Below are 15,301 nucleotides of genomic sequence, written 5' to 3'. Positions count from 1 at the left end.
TTTGCAGTGAGCCAATATTGTGCCACTGTACTCCAGCCTGAGCAACAGCGCGAGAGTCGTTCTCAAAAAAAAAAAAAAAAAGAGGCCGGGCTCACGCCTGTAATCCCCAGCACTTTGGGAGGCCTGGGCATCTCCATATCTGTCCTGAGAAACATTCCAAGCATCAACATTCCTGATGCTTGGAATGTTTGTCCCTTGACCTTTATCATCCTTCAGAGTTCATTAAAAAGAGATGGCTCACGCCTGTAATCCCCAGCACTTTGGGAGGCCGAGGTGGGCGGATCACGAGGTCAGGAATTTGAGACCAGCCTGGCCAACATAGTGAAACCCTGTCTCTACTAGAAATACAAAAATTAGCCGGGCGTGGTGGCGCGCACCTCTAGTCCCAGCCACTGGAGAGGCTGAGGCAGGAGAATCGCTTGAACCCGGGAGGTGGAGGCTGCGGCGAGCCGAGATCGCCCCACTGCACAGCAGCACGGGCGACAGTGTGAGACTTCGTCTCAAAAAAAAAAAAAAAAAAAAGAAGGGCCGGGTGCGGTGGCTTATGCCTGTAATCTCAGCATTTTAGAAGGCTGAGGCAGGCGGATCACGAGGTCAGCAGATGGAGACCATCTGGGCTAACACGGTGAAACCCCATCTCTACTGAAAAAAAGTACAAAAGACTAGCCGGGCGTGGTGGTGGGCGCATGTAGTCCCAGCTACTTGGGAGGCTGAGGCAGGAGAATCGCTTGAACCTGGGAGGTGGAGTTTGCAGTGAGCCGATATTGCGCCACAGCACTCCAGCCTGAGCGACGGCGCGAGACTCGTTCTCAAAAAAAAAAAAAAAAAAAAAAAAAAGAGGCCGGGCGCGGTGGCGGGCGCCTGTAGTCCCAGCTACTGGGGAGGCTGAGGCAGGAGAATAGCTTGAACCCGGGAGGCGGAGGTTGCAGTGAGCTGAGACTGCACCACTGCCCTCCAGCCTGGGTGACAGAGCGAGATTCTGTCTCAAAAAAAACCAAACAAACAAACAAAAAAAAAACTTGACAGTAGGCCAGGCGTGGTTGGCTCACACCTGTAATCTCAGCACTTTGGGAGGCCAAGGCGGGCGGATCACCTGAGGTCGGGAGTTCAAGACCATCCTGACCAACATGGAGAAATCCTGTCTACTAAAAATACAAAATTAGTCGGGCGTGGTGGCGGATGCCTGTAATCCGCGCTACTCAGGAGGCTGAGGCAGGAGAATCGCTTGAACCTGGGAGGTGGAGGTTGCAGTGAGCTGAGATAGTGCCATTGTACTCCAGCCTGGGCAACAAGAGCGAAACTCCGTCTCAAAAAATGAAACAAAAACAAAACAAAAAAACCCGACAGTAATTGCATCAATTTTTTTCCCCCTTTTTTATATTGCATCAATTGTTTAGAAAGCAGACCACCAAAAGGTTTTTGTTTCTGTTTCTTCCCTGGGGAGGACTGTTTTATCATTGACACTGTTTAGAAATGTCACTGCAAAGTAAAATAAAAATTAGACCAACTTTTGGTCAGTTTTGTGTTTTCTTTTTTTTTTTTTGAAATGGAGTTTCACTCTGTCTGTCGCCCAGGCTGCAGTGCAATGGCATGATCTTGGCTCATCGCAACCTCCACCTCCTGGGTTCAAGCGATTCTCCTGCCTCAGTCTCCCAAGTAGCTGGGATTACAGGCATGTACCACCACACCCGGCTAATTTTTGTATTTTTATGGAGACGGGGTTTCACCATGTTGGCCAGGCAGGTCTTGAACTCCTGACCTCAGGTGATCTGCCTGCCTTGGCCTCCCAAAGTGCTGGGATTACAGGCATGAGCCACCATGCCCGGCCTTGGTCAGCTTTTTATTTTTAAATTCTCTACAGACAGTGCACCCTCTTTTTGCCTGTACCTAAAGTGGACCAGTCCTGTCCCCCTGCCTTTAGTATGCTACTAGTTGGGAAACAGACAATAATTTTTTTTTTCTGTCACTGCACAGAACAGAAAATATGACATTTTTCTTTTTGAGACAGGGTCTCACTCCATCACCCAGGCTGGAGTGCAGTGGTGCGATCACAGTTCACTGCGTCCTCCATCTCCTGGACTCAAGTGATCCTCCCAACTCAGCCTCCAGAGTAACTGGGACTACAAGCATGTACTATTGCACCCGGCTTTGTTTTTTTTTTTTTTTTTTTTTTTTTTTTTTTGTAGAGACAGGGTCTCACTATGTTGCCCAAGCTGATCTTGAACTCCTGGATGTAATTGCTCCTCCTGCCTCAGCATCCTATAGTGCTGAGATTACAGGCGTGAGCCACCACGCCTGGCATGGACAATACATTAAATGAGTACATTATATATAATGTTAGAGGCCGGGCGTGGTGGCTCATGCCTGTAATTCCAGCACTTTGGGAGGCCAAGACGGGCAGATCATCTGAGGTCAGGAGTTCGAGACCAGCCTGACCAACATGGTGAAACCCCATCTCTACTGAAAATATAAAAAGTAAGCAGACACAGTGGTGTACAACTGTAGTCCCACCTACTCAGGAGGCTGAAGCAGGAGAATCTCTTGAACCCAGGAGGCAGAGGTTGCAGTGAGCCATGATCACAATACTATACTCCAGCCTGGGGTGACAGAGCGAGACTCCATCTCAAAAAAAAAAAAAAAAAAAAAAAAAATATATATATATATATATATATATATATATAATGTTAGAAAGTGGTAAGTGTTATGTATCAAACAGAGCTGGATGAGGGGCACGAGAGTTGCAGTGTGAAATAGCGTGGCCAGGGAAGACCTCACTGAACAGTGACATTGGAGGGAGGTGAAGGAGTGAGCCCTGATGATATTCTAGGGAAGAACCTTCCTGGCAGAGGGAACTGCGAGTGAAAGGTGCTGGTGCTGAAATGGGACTGTCCCTGGCAGAGATGGGACTGCTAAACCAAAGAGTTTGGCCTTTAGACTGAAGGTCATGGGGAGCTATGGATAGTTGTTTTTTATTTTTGTTTTTTTAGAGATGGGGTCTTTCTCTGTCGCCCAGGCTGGAGTGTGATGGCACGATCTCAGCTCACTGCAGCCTCTGCCTCCCAGGTTCAAGCAATTCTCCCACCTCAGCCTCCCGAGTAGCTGGGATTACAGGGGTGCACCACCATGCTTGGCTAATTTTTTTTGCATTTTTAGCAGAGACGGGTTCACCATGTTGGTCAGGCTGGTCTCAAACTCCTGACCTCAGATAATCCACTCACCTCAGCCTCCCAAAGTGCTGGGATTACAGACGTGAACCATGGCACCTGGCCTGTTTTTAATTTTGAAATAAAACAGCTTTATTGAAGCCGGGCACGGTGGCTCACGCCTGTAATCCCAGCACTTTGGGAGGCCGAGGCAGGTGGATTACCTGAGGTCAGGAGTTCAAGACCAGCCTGGCCAACATGGTGAAACCCCGTTTCTACTAAAAATACAAAAATTAGCCAGGCGTGGTGGCACACCCCTGTAATCCCAGCTACTCAGGAGGCTGAGGCAGGAGAATTGCTTGAGCCTGGGAGGCAGAGGTTGCAGTGAGCTGAGATCATGCCACTGCACTCCAGCCTGGCCGACAGAGCGAGATTCTGTCTCAAAAAAAAAAAAAGTCTTATTGAGATATAACTCATATACCATACAACTCACCCTTTATTTATTTAGAGATGGAGTTTCACTTTTGTTGCCCAGGATGGAGTGCAATGGCGTGATCTCAGCTCACTGCAACATCCCACTCCCAGGTTCAGCGATTCTCCTGCCTCAGCCTCCTGAGTAGCTGGGATTACAGGCATGTGCCCCCATGCCCGGCTAATTTTTGTATTTTTAGTGGAGATGGGGTTTCACCATGTTGGCCAGGCTGGTCTCTAACTCTTGACCTCCAATGATCCACCCGCCTTGCCCTCCCAAAGTGCTGGGATTACAGGCGTGAGTCACTGTACCTGGCCCAACTCACCTTTTTAAAGTGTACAGTTTGGCCAGGTGTGGTGGCTCATCCCAGCACCTTATGAGTTTCATGATTGCAATTTTTTTTCTCCCATTCCATGGGTTGTCTCTTCACTTTCTTGATGATGTTCTTTGAAACTCAAAAGTTTTACATTATGGCTGGCTGGTGGAGTGAGGTGGCTCATGCCTATAATCCCAGCACCTTGGGAGGCCGAGGTGGGAGGATCGCTTGAGCCCAAGAATTGGAGAACAGCCTAGGCAACATAGGGAGACCCTGTCTCTACAATTTTTTTTTTTTTTTTTTTTTTTTGAGATGGAGTCTTGCTCTGTCACCCAGGCTGGAGTACAGTGGTGCGATCTTGGCTCACCGCAATCTCTGCCTCCTGGGTTCAAGCAATTTTCCTGCCTCAGCCTCCCCAGTAGCTGCAATTACAGGTGCACACCACTACGCCTGGCTTTTTTTTTTTTTTTTTTTGTATTTTTAGTAAAGATGGGGTTTCACCATGTTGGCCTGGCTGGTCTTGAATTCCAGACCTCGTGATCTGCCCACCTCAGCCTCTCAAAGTGCTGGGATTACAGGCATGAGCCACCGTGCCTGGCCTTTTTTAAAAAATTATTTATTATTATTTTATTTATTTATTTATTTTGAGACAGAGTCTCGCTCTTGTTGCTCAGGCTGGAGTGCAATGGTGCTATCTTGGCTCACTGCAACCTCCGCCTCCCGGGTTCAAGCGATTCTCCTGCCTCAGCCTTCCGAGTAGCTGGGATTACAGGCATGTGCCACCAGGCCCAGCTAATTTTTGTATTTTTAGTAGAGATGGAGTTTCACCATGTTGGCCAGGCTGGTCTTGAACTCCTGACCTCGTGATCCACCCTCCTTGGCTTCCCAAAGTTCTGGGATTACAGGAGTGAGCCACTGCGCCCAGCCACATTTAAATTTTAGAGTATAATTCTTGCTGCTTATAATTAGAAGTGAGAAGACTGTTTTGAAGTAAGGGACTTCCCTGGCCACCCTTGCTAAAATTGCAACCTTACCCTCACTCCATTTCTCCTTTTCTGCTTTATATTTCTCCAAAGCACTTATATGATAATAAACGGTATAATACCATACTTACTGTGTTTCTCATGTATCCCGGCTACAACTGTCAACTGCGTGGGACTGGTCTTGTCTGTTTTGTTCCCTGCTCTATCCCTGGAGCGTAAAGCAGTGTCTGGTATAGAGTGGATACTTAATAGATATTCGTTGAACGGGGCCAGTGGCGGTGGCTCACGCCTGTAATCCCAGCACTTTGGGAGGCGGAGGCAGGCAGATCACTTGAGGTCAGGAGTTCGAGACCAGCCTGGCCAACATGGCGAAATCCCGTCTCTACTAAAAATACAAAAATTAGCCGGGTGTTGTGGTGCATCCCTGTAATCCCAGCTACTTCGGAGGCTGAGGTAGGAGAATCGCTTGAACCTGGGAGGCGGACGTTGCGGTGAGCCGAGATCGCGCCATTGCACTCCAGCCTGGGCGACAAAGAGAGACATCGACTCAAAAAAAAAAAAAATCGTTGAACGGAATGAGTGAACAAACAAATGGATGGATGAGTGAATGAATGAACGAAGGAACAAGTGACTGCTCGACCTTCTACAGCGACAGCGGCGCAGGCGCTCCCGCACCAACACCCCCCCACCCCGCCACCGCCAGAGGGCGCATACAGGCCGGGTCCCGAGTGTCTGTCCCGGGCCCCCGGCCCACAGGATCCCGGCCCGGGAGCCCCCGATGCAGGGACCCGCCCGGGACTCTGGGTCCCCGCGCATACCTCAACTTCGCACGACTGCGTGCCTCAAGCCGACGCAGCGGCCTACTCTCGCACTGCAGACGGGGAAACTGAGGCCTGAGGCGGCCGGGGTGGGGCAGACCTCCCGGCGAGCCCGAGCCCCCGCCCCCGGCTAGCCCCGCCCCGGCCCGTAAGAAGCACCCGGGGCGCGAGGCGAAGGCGCACAGCGCGGGTCCAGGCTGGGTCCAGCAGCGCGATGGCAGCTCAGCGGCTGGGCAAGCGCGTGCTGAGCAAGCTGCAGTCTCCATCGCGGGCCCGCGGGCCAGGGGGCAGTCCCGGGGGGCTGCAGAAGCGGCACGCGCGCGTCACCGTCAAGTATGACCGGCGGGAGCTGCAGCGGCGGCTGGACGTGGAGAAGTGGATTGACGGGCGCCTGGAGGAGCTGTACCGCGGCATGGTGAGCCCGGGGAGGGCTCGGGGGTGGTCGGGGACAGATAGAGCCCGGGCGCGGAGACCCCACGCCCTTGGGGTCTCGGTGCACACTCGCTGGTGCACGGCCAGCCTGGTCTGCACAAGAGGACGAGCGCCCCAGGGCCGGGCACTCATTGGCCTGGCCGTCCGTGCTCTATGGCATTGTGCTTGTGGACACACCGAGAGCAACACACAAACACTTGGGTCTCCAGAGATGTGTCCAAACGCCTGTGGAGGGCCAGGGGTTTAGCATGAGGAGGGAGGAGGCTAAGTTGAGCTGAAACCGCCACGTCTGGAGAAAGAGTGGGGGAAGGGGGGTGTCATAAAGCCAAACATAGACATGGTGACAGGGGAGATACAGCCACACAGAGACCCACGGCAAAGGAAGCAAAAGCAGACACCGATGTGCACAGTGAAGGAAGCTATAGCCACTCACGGACACAGCCCAGAAGTAACAGCCATGCACAAACCCACAAGGACACAAGCGGGGGCGGGGGGGGGGTCACCTACAGTTCAACATATGCTACAGTCACAGCCACCCGCAGACACAGCGGCGTGGGCCACAGCCGTAGGCAGACACAGCACAACCCCACTGGAACACAAAATGACTCAAGTTACGGCCCTTCCTTATCTCCTAAAGAAAAAACTATGACCACCTTCAAGCACAAGCGCTGATCCACAGCCACTCAAAGACATAAAACAACAGAAATTGGCCCAGCACAGTGGCTCACGCATTTTGTGAGGCCGGGGCAGGAGGATTGCTTGAAGTCAGGAGTTCAAGACCAGCCTGGGCAACATGGGGAAAACCTGTCTCTACCAAAAATCTTAAAACTTAGCCAGGCGTGGTGGCATGCACGCACTTGTAATCTCAGCTCCTCAGGAGGCTGAGGTGGGAGGATTGCTTGAGCCTGAGAGGCCAAGGTTGCAGTGAGCCAAGATTGCACCACTGCACTCCAGCCTGGGCAACAGAGCGAGACCGTGTCTCAAAAACAAACAAAACCCAACAGAATTTATAACTACACCCAGACATAAAACTGTGTAAGCGCCAGGCACGGTGGCTCACGCCTGTAATCCCAGCACTTTGGGAGGCCGAGGCGGGCGGATCACCTGAGGTCAGGAGTTTGAGACCAGCCTGATCAACATGGAGAAATCCCGTCTCTACTAAAAAATACAAAATTAGCCGGGTGTGGTGGCACATGCCTGTAATCCCAGCTACTCGGGAGGAGAATCGCTTGAACCCGGGAGGAGGAGTTTGCAGTGAGCCTAGATCCCGCCATTGCCCTCCAGCCTGGGCAACAAGAGCGAAACTCCGTCTCAAAAACAAACAAACAAACAAAAAACTGTAAGCTATAGGAACAGGTGGACATACAACTGCAGAACCCACTGCTGCTCACAGGCACACAAGAGCCTAAGCCACAGCTACATGTATTGACACACACAGGTACTTCATCACTTGAGTTTCTGCTTGAAGTCACACTTTCAGTGACTTCTTTTTTCTTTTCCTTAGAGGTGGGGCCTCATTGGCCAAGCACAGTGGCTCACGCCTGTAATCCCAGAACTTTGGGAGGCCAAGGTGGGCAGATCACTTGAGGTCAGGAGTTCGAGACTAGCCTGGCCAACATGGTGAAACCCTGTCTACTAAAATTACAAAAATTAGCCGGGCATGGTGGCAGGCAGCTGTAATCCCAGCTACTTGGGAGGCTGAGGCAGGAGAATCACTTGAACCCGGGAGGCGGAGGTTGCAGTGAGCCAAGATCGCGCCATTGTACTCCACCCTAGGTGACAGAAGGAGACTTTGTCTCAAAAAAAAAAAAAAGAGAAAAAAGAAAAAGAGATGGGGCGTCGCTATGTTGCTCAGGCTGATCTTGAACTCCTAGGCTCAAGCAATTCTCTCTTGCCGGCCTCCCAAAATGTCAGGATTACAGGCGTGAGCCACTGCGCCTGGCCTTCTGTGACTTCTGTATGCTACAGTGTACACAGGACCCACGAGTCCTCCTCTTCATGGTGCGACAATGGTGGAAGGCATGGCCCTTCTCCCACGGTGACATGCAGTCCCTCTGTTCTCAGACTCACACCTGGGCCCATACAGGTGAACCAATCTGGTTGCTAGGGGCAGGTGGCATCTATGAGGCCATTCTCGGGTGGTGGGCCCCACAGCTGACTGTGGACACATGCTGATGTGTCACACACCCAAGCCAGAGCCACACACCTCACACCTGCAGGACAACAGTCCACTATACGAAGCCACTGCACGATGCCAGGTCCCTCTGCATCCTCGGCCAGCCCCAGGCCCTTGGCATCAGGCTGTGGCCCTGGCAGAGACTCACACACCTGTGTCCTTGCTGAAGCCCCTTCACCACACATGAACCAGGACCATCCAGCCCTGAAGCCCCAGGCCTGAAGCCGACAGCCTGACTTTGGGTTGGGGAGGAAAGGATTCATAACCCCAAGGCTCTCTTGCTCCCTCGACAGCTGGGGACAGCTGGGTCCTGTTCCCAGCAGGGGTACTGAGCCAGCCTGCGCTTGGGCCACTGCCTGTAGAGGCCACACTCAGCGCCCCGCTTTTAGCAGCTGAGTTGAGCCATGACTCATCCCACCCACCCACCTTGAGGGGCCTCGGTGGTCCTCCCTCCGGTCTCACCAGGCTGCATTTTGGCCCTCTGGGGGCTGGCCCAAGCCGTCCCCTCCTTTCCTGTCCCCTCCCTTCCTGTCCCCTGGGGGAAGGGGCCGCCCCAGCTGGCTGCTGGCTGCCAGCCTCTCCTCCCCTGCACCTAGTGCTAAGACTTTTCCTTGAAAGGGCAGAAGCCAGCCCCTCTCCCTAATCCCAGAATCTGACATTCCAGGACTCCACTAGGCCTGTTTTCCTCTGTGGGAACTAGAGCCAAGGCGAGAGACCCGTGCCAGCCCCGAGGCTCCCGGGGCCCATGGGCCCAGGCATCGGGCTGGTACAGGGCCCCGGGGCTCTCTCAGCCCATCTGTCACCCCTCCCCCCCAACACCCAGATGTCCCGTCTTGGCAGTGCTGTCCCGGACTGCCACATTAATGCTCCAGAACCCGCCAGCTGGGCCCTGGGGCCGGTGGGGCTCCTGCAGAGCCCTGGACAAAGGCGAGGGAGGGAGGGAAGGGGATCCTAAGCACCCCTCCCTCCCTGGCCCTAGGAGGCAGACATGCCCGATGAGATCAACATTGATGAATTGTTGGAGTTAGAGAGTGAAGAGGAGAGAAGCCGGAAAATCCAGGTAGGTGGGGGGACGTGTCCCCCAGCCCCCCATTTTGCATCTCCCTAAAAATAATAGCAATAGTTCACGTGTTTACTGAGCGCTCACTAGATGCCGGGCACTGGTGTGATGGCTTTACATGTATTCACTCACTTAACCCTCACAAAACCCTCCAAAGCAGGTGCTAGTGTGAGCTCCATTTTCCCCATGAGGAAAATGAGGCCCAGAGAGGTTGAATCCCTTGCCCAATGTCACACAGCTCAGAAGGAGCAGAGCTGGGCGTCGAACCCAGGCAGTTTGGCAGCCATGTCTTTGCTTATGGCTTATACCTTTTTAGAGGAGGGAAGTGCTGTGTGACCCTCTCGCCCTCTCTGGATCTAGTGACTCACCCCTGCCCTGAGTTGATCCACATGCCCCTTGGGCTCTGTTCCTCTCTTGAAGCTTGGTGGGCAGTCCACCCTGGAGTCTGACTTCCATTTGTCTTGCTGCTGGGGCCTTTTGGGAAAGGGAAGGGGCTGGAGGGGAGTAGGTGTTAGTCATTTACTGTTTTGTTTTGTTTTTGGTTGGGGGTTTTAGGGACTCCTGAAATCGTGTGGGAAACCTGTCGAGGTGAGTTTTCTCTCCCTCATTCTCTCCCTGTTCTGGCCCCAAGTACTCTGATGGGGGAGGGGGAAGAAGCTGGCAGAAGGGTCTCTGGGGAACACCACCCGGCCCCCCCACCCCCGGCCCCGACCTGCCCTCCGCAGCTCTTTCTGGTCTCCAGGGGTGTCTTTTGTCCTCCTCCTTGTCTCTCTCCCTCTCTCCCTCTCTCCCCCATCTGCTGAGGGGGCTCCATTCTGTCCTCCCCCATCTGCCCTGTTTTTGCCTCTCCTGTGCCTGTCCTTTGGCCACCAGCCTTCGGGCTCAGTCTCCCTCTGTCCTCCCCTGTCACTGCCTCCGCCACCCCGGGCTCCCTTCCCCACCTCTGGGGGCCCTCCATCCTCCCAGGCCCTGAAGCTGAGCGGCCCAACCCCTCCCACTTCCTTCCCTGCTTTAAAAGGGAAAACTATTCATGTTTCTCCAACTAGCTCTAGGGACAAACGTCATTGCATTTCTGTTCGCCCTGGATCTATCTCTGGGGACCTGTCTCCACATGTCTCTGTTTCTTTCTCTGTCCTTATGTCTCTCTCTGTCTCTATCTCTACATGTCTCTCTGTTTCTGTGTCTGTTTCTCCCCCTCCCCCACTCCGTATCTGTCTCCTTGGATCTCTATCTCTCTTCCTAGCTCTTTCTCTCCATCCCTCCCATCGCTCTTTCCCCATCTCTGTCTTTCTCCCGGCTCACTTTTCTCTCTGCGTCTATAGCCTCCGCCCCTAACTCCCCCCACCCCACAATCAGAGAACAGGAGGAGGCGCCCAGGTCAGGGACTGGGCTGGACAGGGGCAGGGGGTGCCCCTGCACTGTTCCCATGTTCTCAGCTCCCCCACCCTGTCTCAGGACTTCATCCAGGAGCTGCTGGCAAAGCTTCAAGGCCTCCACAGGCAGCCCGGCCTCCGCCAACCTAGCCCCTCCCACGACGGCAGCCTCAGCCCCCTCCAGGACCGGGCCCGGACTGCTCACCCCTGACCCTCTTGCACTCTCCCTGCCCCCCGGACGCCGCCCAGCTTGCTTGTGTATAAGTTGTATTTAATGGTTCTGTAACAATAACACTGTGTGGCTGTTTTTCCTCCCCCGGGGTTACCATGGGCTTCCCCGAGCTCTCCCCACAACCTCCCTCTCTCCTCCTGTGGCCTCTGCTCATGTCCCTGTCCCAGCACTGCAGCTGGGCCTGCCAGATGGAGAATCACTCCTCCCGGGCCAGAGAGCATGAGAACGGGCCCTGCTGAGCCCGCGCCCTTGGGATTTATATCCTAGACCTCGCCTTCCCTTGAACTCCCCACCCCACCCCCATCCCCAGTCCCAGCAAGCAGGGCCCCTATATGCAGGCTCCTGCAGGAATCTGGGTCAAGGGGCATGCTCATGACCAAAGGTGACCGATATTGACTCAGTACAGGTGATCACACAGCAAACAAATCATTCAGCCACTCCATGAAATCTGCGCTGTGCTTATAATGGCCCTTGGTACTGAGGTGCAAAGATGAGAGGAAGATGGTCTCTGGCATCAAGGTGCTCACACACTATGGGGGGAGAAGGGCCTGAGTGTGAGAATCAGAACAAAGTGTGCTGAATGGCTCAAGATACCTGGGAGCTTGGCAGAGGGGAGGGAGCTATTCACTCTGGGGGTGGTGAAGAAATCTGGGAGGGCCTCCTGAAGGAAGTGACATTAAGGTAGGCTTTGAAGGATGCATAGGAGTTCTGTGAAATGGATACCCCTCTCTGAGGACTCTGAACTTATGGGTGGAGGGATTGATATTGGGGCAGAGCCAGGGAAAACACCAAATATTGCCAGGGCCATCCACCAGTCAGGAAGGACAATGGCCCCCAGAGCTGGGTCAGGGAAGCCCCCTATTGAACCCAGGTTAATCCTTTCATGCTGGGGCATGGAGAGGCCTGGAGGGTCCCAAGGGAGCAGCTGGGCCATCAGAAGTGGGTAGTGGCTTTTTAAAAAAAAATTTATTTTATGTTTTTTAATTTTATTGTTTAAAAAAAATTATTTTGTTTTTTGAGACAGGGTCTCATTCTGTCACCCAGGATGGAGTCCAGTGGTGCAATCTTGGCTCACTGCAGCCTTGACCTCCCCAGGCTCAGGTGATCCTCTCAGTTCAGCCTCCCAAGTAGCTGGGACTACAGGCATGCACCACCATGCCCGGCTTTTTTTTTTTTTTAATTTTTTTAAGAAATGGGTTCTTGCTGTATTGTCCAGTCTGGTCTTAAACTCTTGGGCTCAAATTATCAGCCTGTCTCGGCCTCCCAAAGTGCTGCAATGACAGGGGTGAGCCACTGTGCCTGACCTAATTTTGTTTTAGAGACAGAGCCTCACTTTGTCACCCAGGCTGGAGTGCAGTGGTGCAATCATAGCTCACTGTAGCCTTGACCTCCTGGGCTCAATAAATCCTCCTAACTTGGCATCCCAAAGTGCTGGGATTACAGGTGTGAGCCATCATGGCTGGCTATTTTTTTACTTTTTTGTAGAGACAAGGTCTCCTTATGTTGTCCAGACTGGTCTTGGACTTCTGGGCTCAAGCAATTCACCCACCACGCCCAGCCCTCTATTTCAACATTGTCTTTTTTTCTTTCTTTCTTTCTTTTTTTAAGATGAAGTTTTGCTCTTGTTGCCCAGGCTGGAGTGCAATGGTGCGATCTCGGCTCACTGTAACCTCCACCTCCTGGGTTCAAGCGATTCTCCTGCCTCAGCCTCCCGAGTAGCTGAGATTACAGACATGCGCCACCATGCCCGGCTAATTTTTTGTATTTTTAGTAGAGACGGGGTTTTACCATGTTGGTCAGGCTGGTCTTGAACTCCTGACCTCAGGTGATCTGACCGCCTTGGCCTCTCAAAGTGCAGGGATTACAGGTGTGAGCCACCGCGCCCAGCTGTATTTTTTTTTTTTTTTTTTGAGACAGAGTCTCCCTCTGTCGTCCAGGCTGGAGTGCAGTGGTGCGATCTCAGCTCACTGCAGCCTCTACCTCCCAAGTTCAAGTGATTTCTCCTGCCTCAACCTCTCAAGTAGCTGGGATTACAGGCACACCACTATGCCTGGCTACTTTTTGTATTTTTAGCAGAGATGGGGTTTCACCATGTTGGCCAGGCTGGTCTTGAACTCCCGACCTCAAGTGATCTGCTCACCTCAGCCTCCCAAAGTGCTGGGTTTACAGGTGTGAGCCACTAGGCCTGGCCTATATTTCAACATTTTGTTTTATTTTATTTTATTTTATTTTATTTTTTGAGATGGAGTCTTGCTCTGTCACCCAGGCTGGAGTGCAGTGGCGAGATCTCAGTTCACTGAAACCTCTGCCTCCTGGGTTCAAGTGATTCTTCTGCCTCAGCCTCCCGAATAGCTGGGATTACAGGTGTGCACCACCACACCTGGCTAATTTTTGTATTTTTAGTAGAGACAGCGTTTTACCACCTTGGCCAGGCTGGTCTTGAACTCCTGACCTCGTGATCCTCCTGCCTCGGCCTCCCAAAGTGCTGGGATTACAGGTGTGAGACAACGTGCCAGGCCTTTTAATGGCCTTTAATGGCACGGCAACATTCTAATGGTTCTGGGTGGACCAGTGGTCCCAGGTGTGTATAATCAGGAGCTGGGGTGGGGCTGTGGCTGTGCTTAGGACCAGGGCAGGGTCAGAGCTGGGCTGTCTCACCAAGGACAAAGTACATCTCCCATGTGGCCTCCACTGACTGAAGTTGGGGCCCCAGGGCCCTGTCCCCACCTGTGCCATCAAGTGACCCCGCCAGGATTAAGCACTTATCCCGGGTGTCTGAGCTCCAGTCTGGGAGGAAGAGAAGACCCCCCTGAGGAGGAGCATCCAGGAGCACCCTGGCCTGTCCAGCCGTTCAGGTGACCTTGCTGTCTCTGTGCAGATGGACCCAAGGCTTCCAGTGCTCCCTTTCCTCCACACTGTATAGAGAATGGGCAAGTCCCTCCTGCTGACATCCCAGCTCCTGAGCCCGTGTCCTAGAACACCCCACTTGGGCCTGCAGAACCCCTTCTACTTCCCTCTCACAGAACCTCGTTTGGGTTCCTTGTCCTGGTGGAGGCGGTATGCGCTCAAAACCCAGGTTCTAAAGTCCTGTGTGTGCGTGTGTTAGGCCTCAGTATCCTCATCTGGAAAATGGGTACTTTGCAGATGAGGAAACAGAGGCCCAGATTAGGGATGTCACTTGTTCAAAGTCACATGGCTGGGAAATGGTGGTGCTGGGCTTCAGTCCCAGGCATTATGACTCCAGAGCCCAACTATTTAACTCCTGCTCTACAGGGTCCCTTTAAACCACAGCAACAATTGCTATTGTTCAGTGATAGGAAAATATTGGCTAATTCATACTAAGGTCTTCATGATTGCTCGCAATCCGTGGAGATAACCAATCTAAAGGGCAATACAATTAACTGAGAACAATGCTACAGTGAAGGACTGGGAGGCCAGGCGGGGTGACTCAAGTCTCTAACCCCAGCCAAGGTCACAGGATTGAGCCCAGGAGGTCGATCACACAACTGCATTCAGCCTGGGTAACGAAGCAGTGTCTCAAAAAAAAAATAAAATAAAATAAAAAAGGGCCGGGTACGGTGGCTCACGCCTGTAATCCCAGCACTTTGGGAGGCCGAGGCAGGTGGATTATCTGAGGTTGGGAGTTTGAGACCAGCCTGACCAACATGGAGAAACCCCGTTTCTACTAAAAATACAAAATTAGCCGGGTGTGGTGGCGCTTGCCTAAAATCCCAGCTACTTGGGAGGCTGAGGCAGGAGAATTGCTTGAACCCGGGAGGCAGAGGTTGTGGTGAGCCGAGATTGGGCCATTGCACTACAGCCTGGGCAACAGAGCAAAACTCTGTCTCAAAAAAAAAAAAAAAAAAAAAAAAGGAAAAGAATTGGGAAACGGCACACCACAGTGGTTAGTGGTTAAGAACATGGATTTTGGATTACTGCCTGGATTCAAGTGGCACTTCCTAGCTGTGTGATCTTGAGAAAGTCACCTAACCTCTCTGTGTCTGTGTCCACATCTGTAAAATGAAGGTGATTTTAATAGTACCTACCCCCAGGGATTATTGTGAGGTTTTGTTTTATTTTGTTTTTTGAGACAGGGTTTCACTCTGCCACCCACACTGGGGTACAGTGGTGTGATCTTGGCTCACTGCTACCTCTGCCTCAGGGGCTCAAATGATCCTCCCACCTCAGCCTCAGAAGCATCTGGGATTACAGGCACGCACCACCAAGCCCAGCTGATTTTGGTATGTTTTGTAGAAACGGGATTTCACCATGTTGCCCAGGCTGGTCTCGAACTCC

At 52.7% G+C, this 15,301-nt stretch overlaps 1 protein-coding gene across 1 annotated transcript; it reads left to right on the top strand.

Moving 5' to 3' along the window:
- Positions 1-5,647: 5,647 nt before the first annotated feature.
- On the top strand, positions 5,648-11,065 carry PPP1R14A (protein phosphatase 1 regulatory inhibitor subunit 14A). Its single transcript, XM_004060654.5, has 4 exons — positions 5,648-6,147; positions 9,320-9,400; positions 9,956-9,988; positions 10,856-11,065. Exons 1-4 carry the CDS (start codon positions 5,947-5,949, stop codon positions 10,982-10,984), a joined length of 444 nt encoding a protein of 147 aa, XP_004060702.1. The 5' UTR covers positions 5,648-5,946; the 3' UTR covers positions 10,985-11,065.
- Positions 11,066-15,301: the final 4,236 nt, after the last annotated feature.

The sequence above is a fragment of the Gorilla gorilla genome, chromosome 20 (genome assembly GCF_029281585.2).
Source record: "Gorilla gorilla gorilla isolate KB3781 chromosome 20, NHGRI_mGorGor1-v2.1_pri, whole genome shotgun sequence".
Lineage (NCBI taxonomy): Eukaryota > Metazoa > Chordata > Mammalia > Primates > Hominidae > Gorilla > Gorilla gorilla.
The sequence above is the reverse complement of the archived record's forward strand: the minus strand, read 5'-3'. Positions and strand labels throughout refer to the sequence as shown.

Coding starts and splice junctions, on each gene's coding strand:
- PPP1R14A (XM_004060654.5), top strand. CDS start 5,947: ATGGCAGCTCAGCGGCTGGGCAAGCGCGTGCTGAGCAAGCTGCAGTCT. Junction 6,148..9,319: donor AGGAGCTGTACCGCGGCATG/GTGAGCCCGGGG, acceptor CCCTGGCCCTAG/GAGGCAGACATGCCCGATGA. Junction 9,401..9,955: donor AGAGAAGCCGGAAAATCCAG/GTAGGTGGGGGG, acceptor TGGGGGTTTTAG/GGACTCCTGAAATCGTGTGG.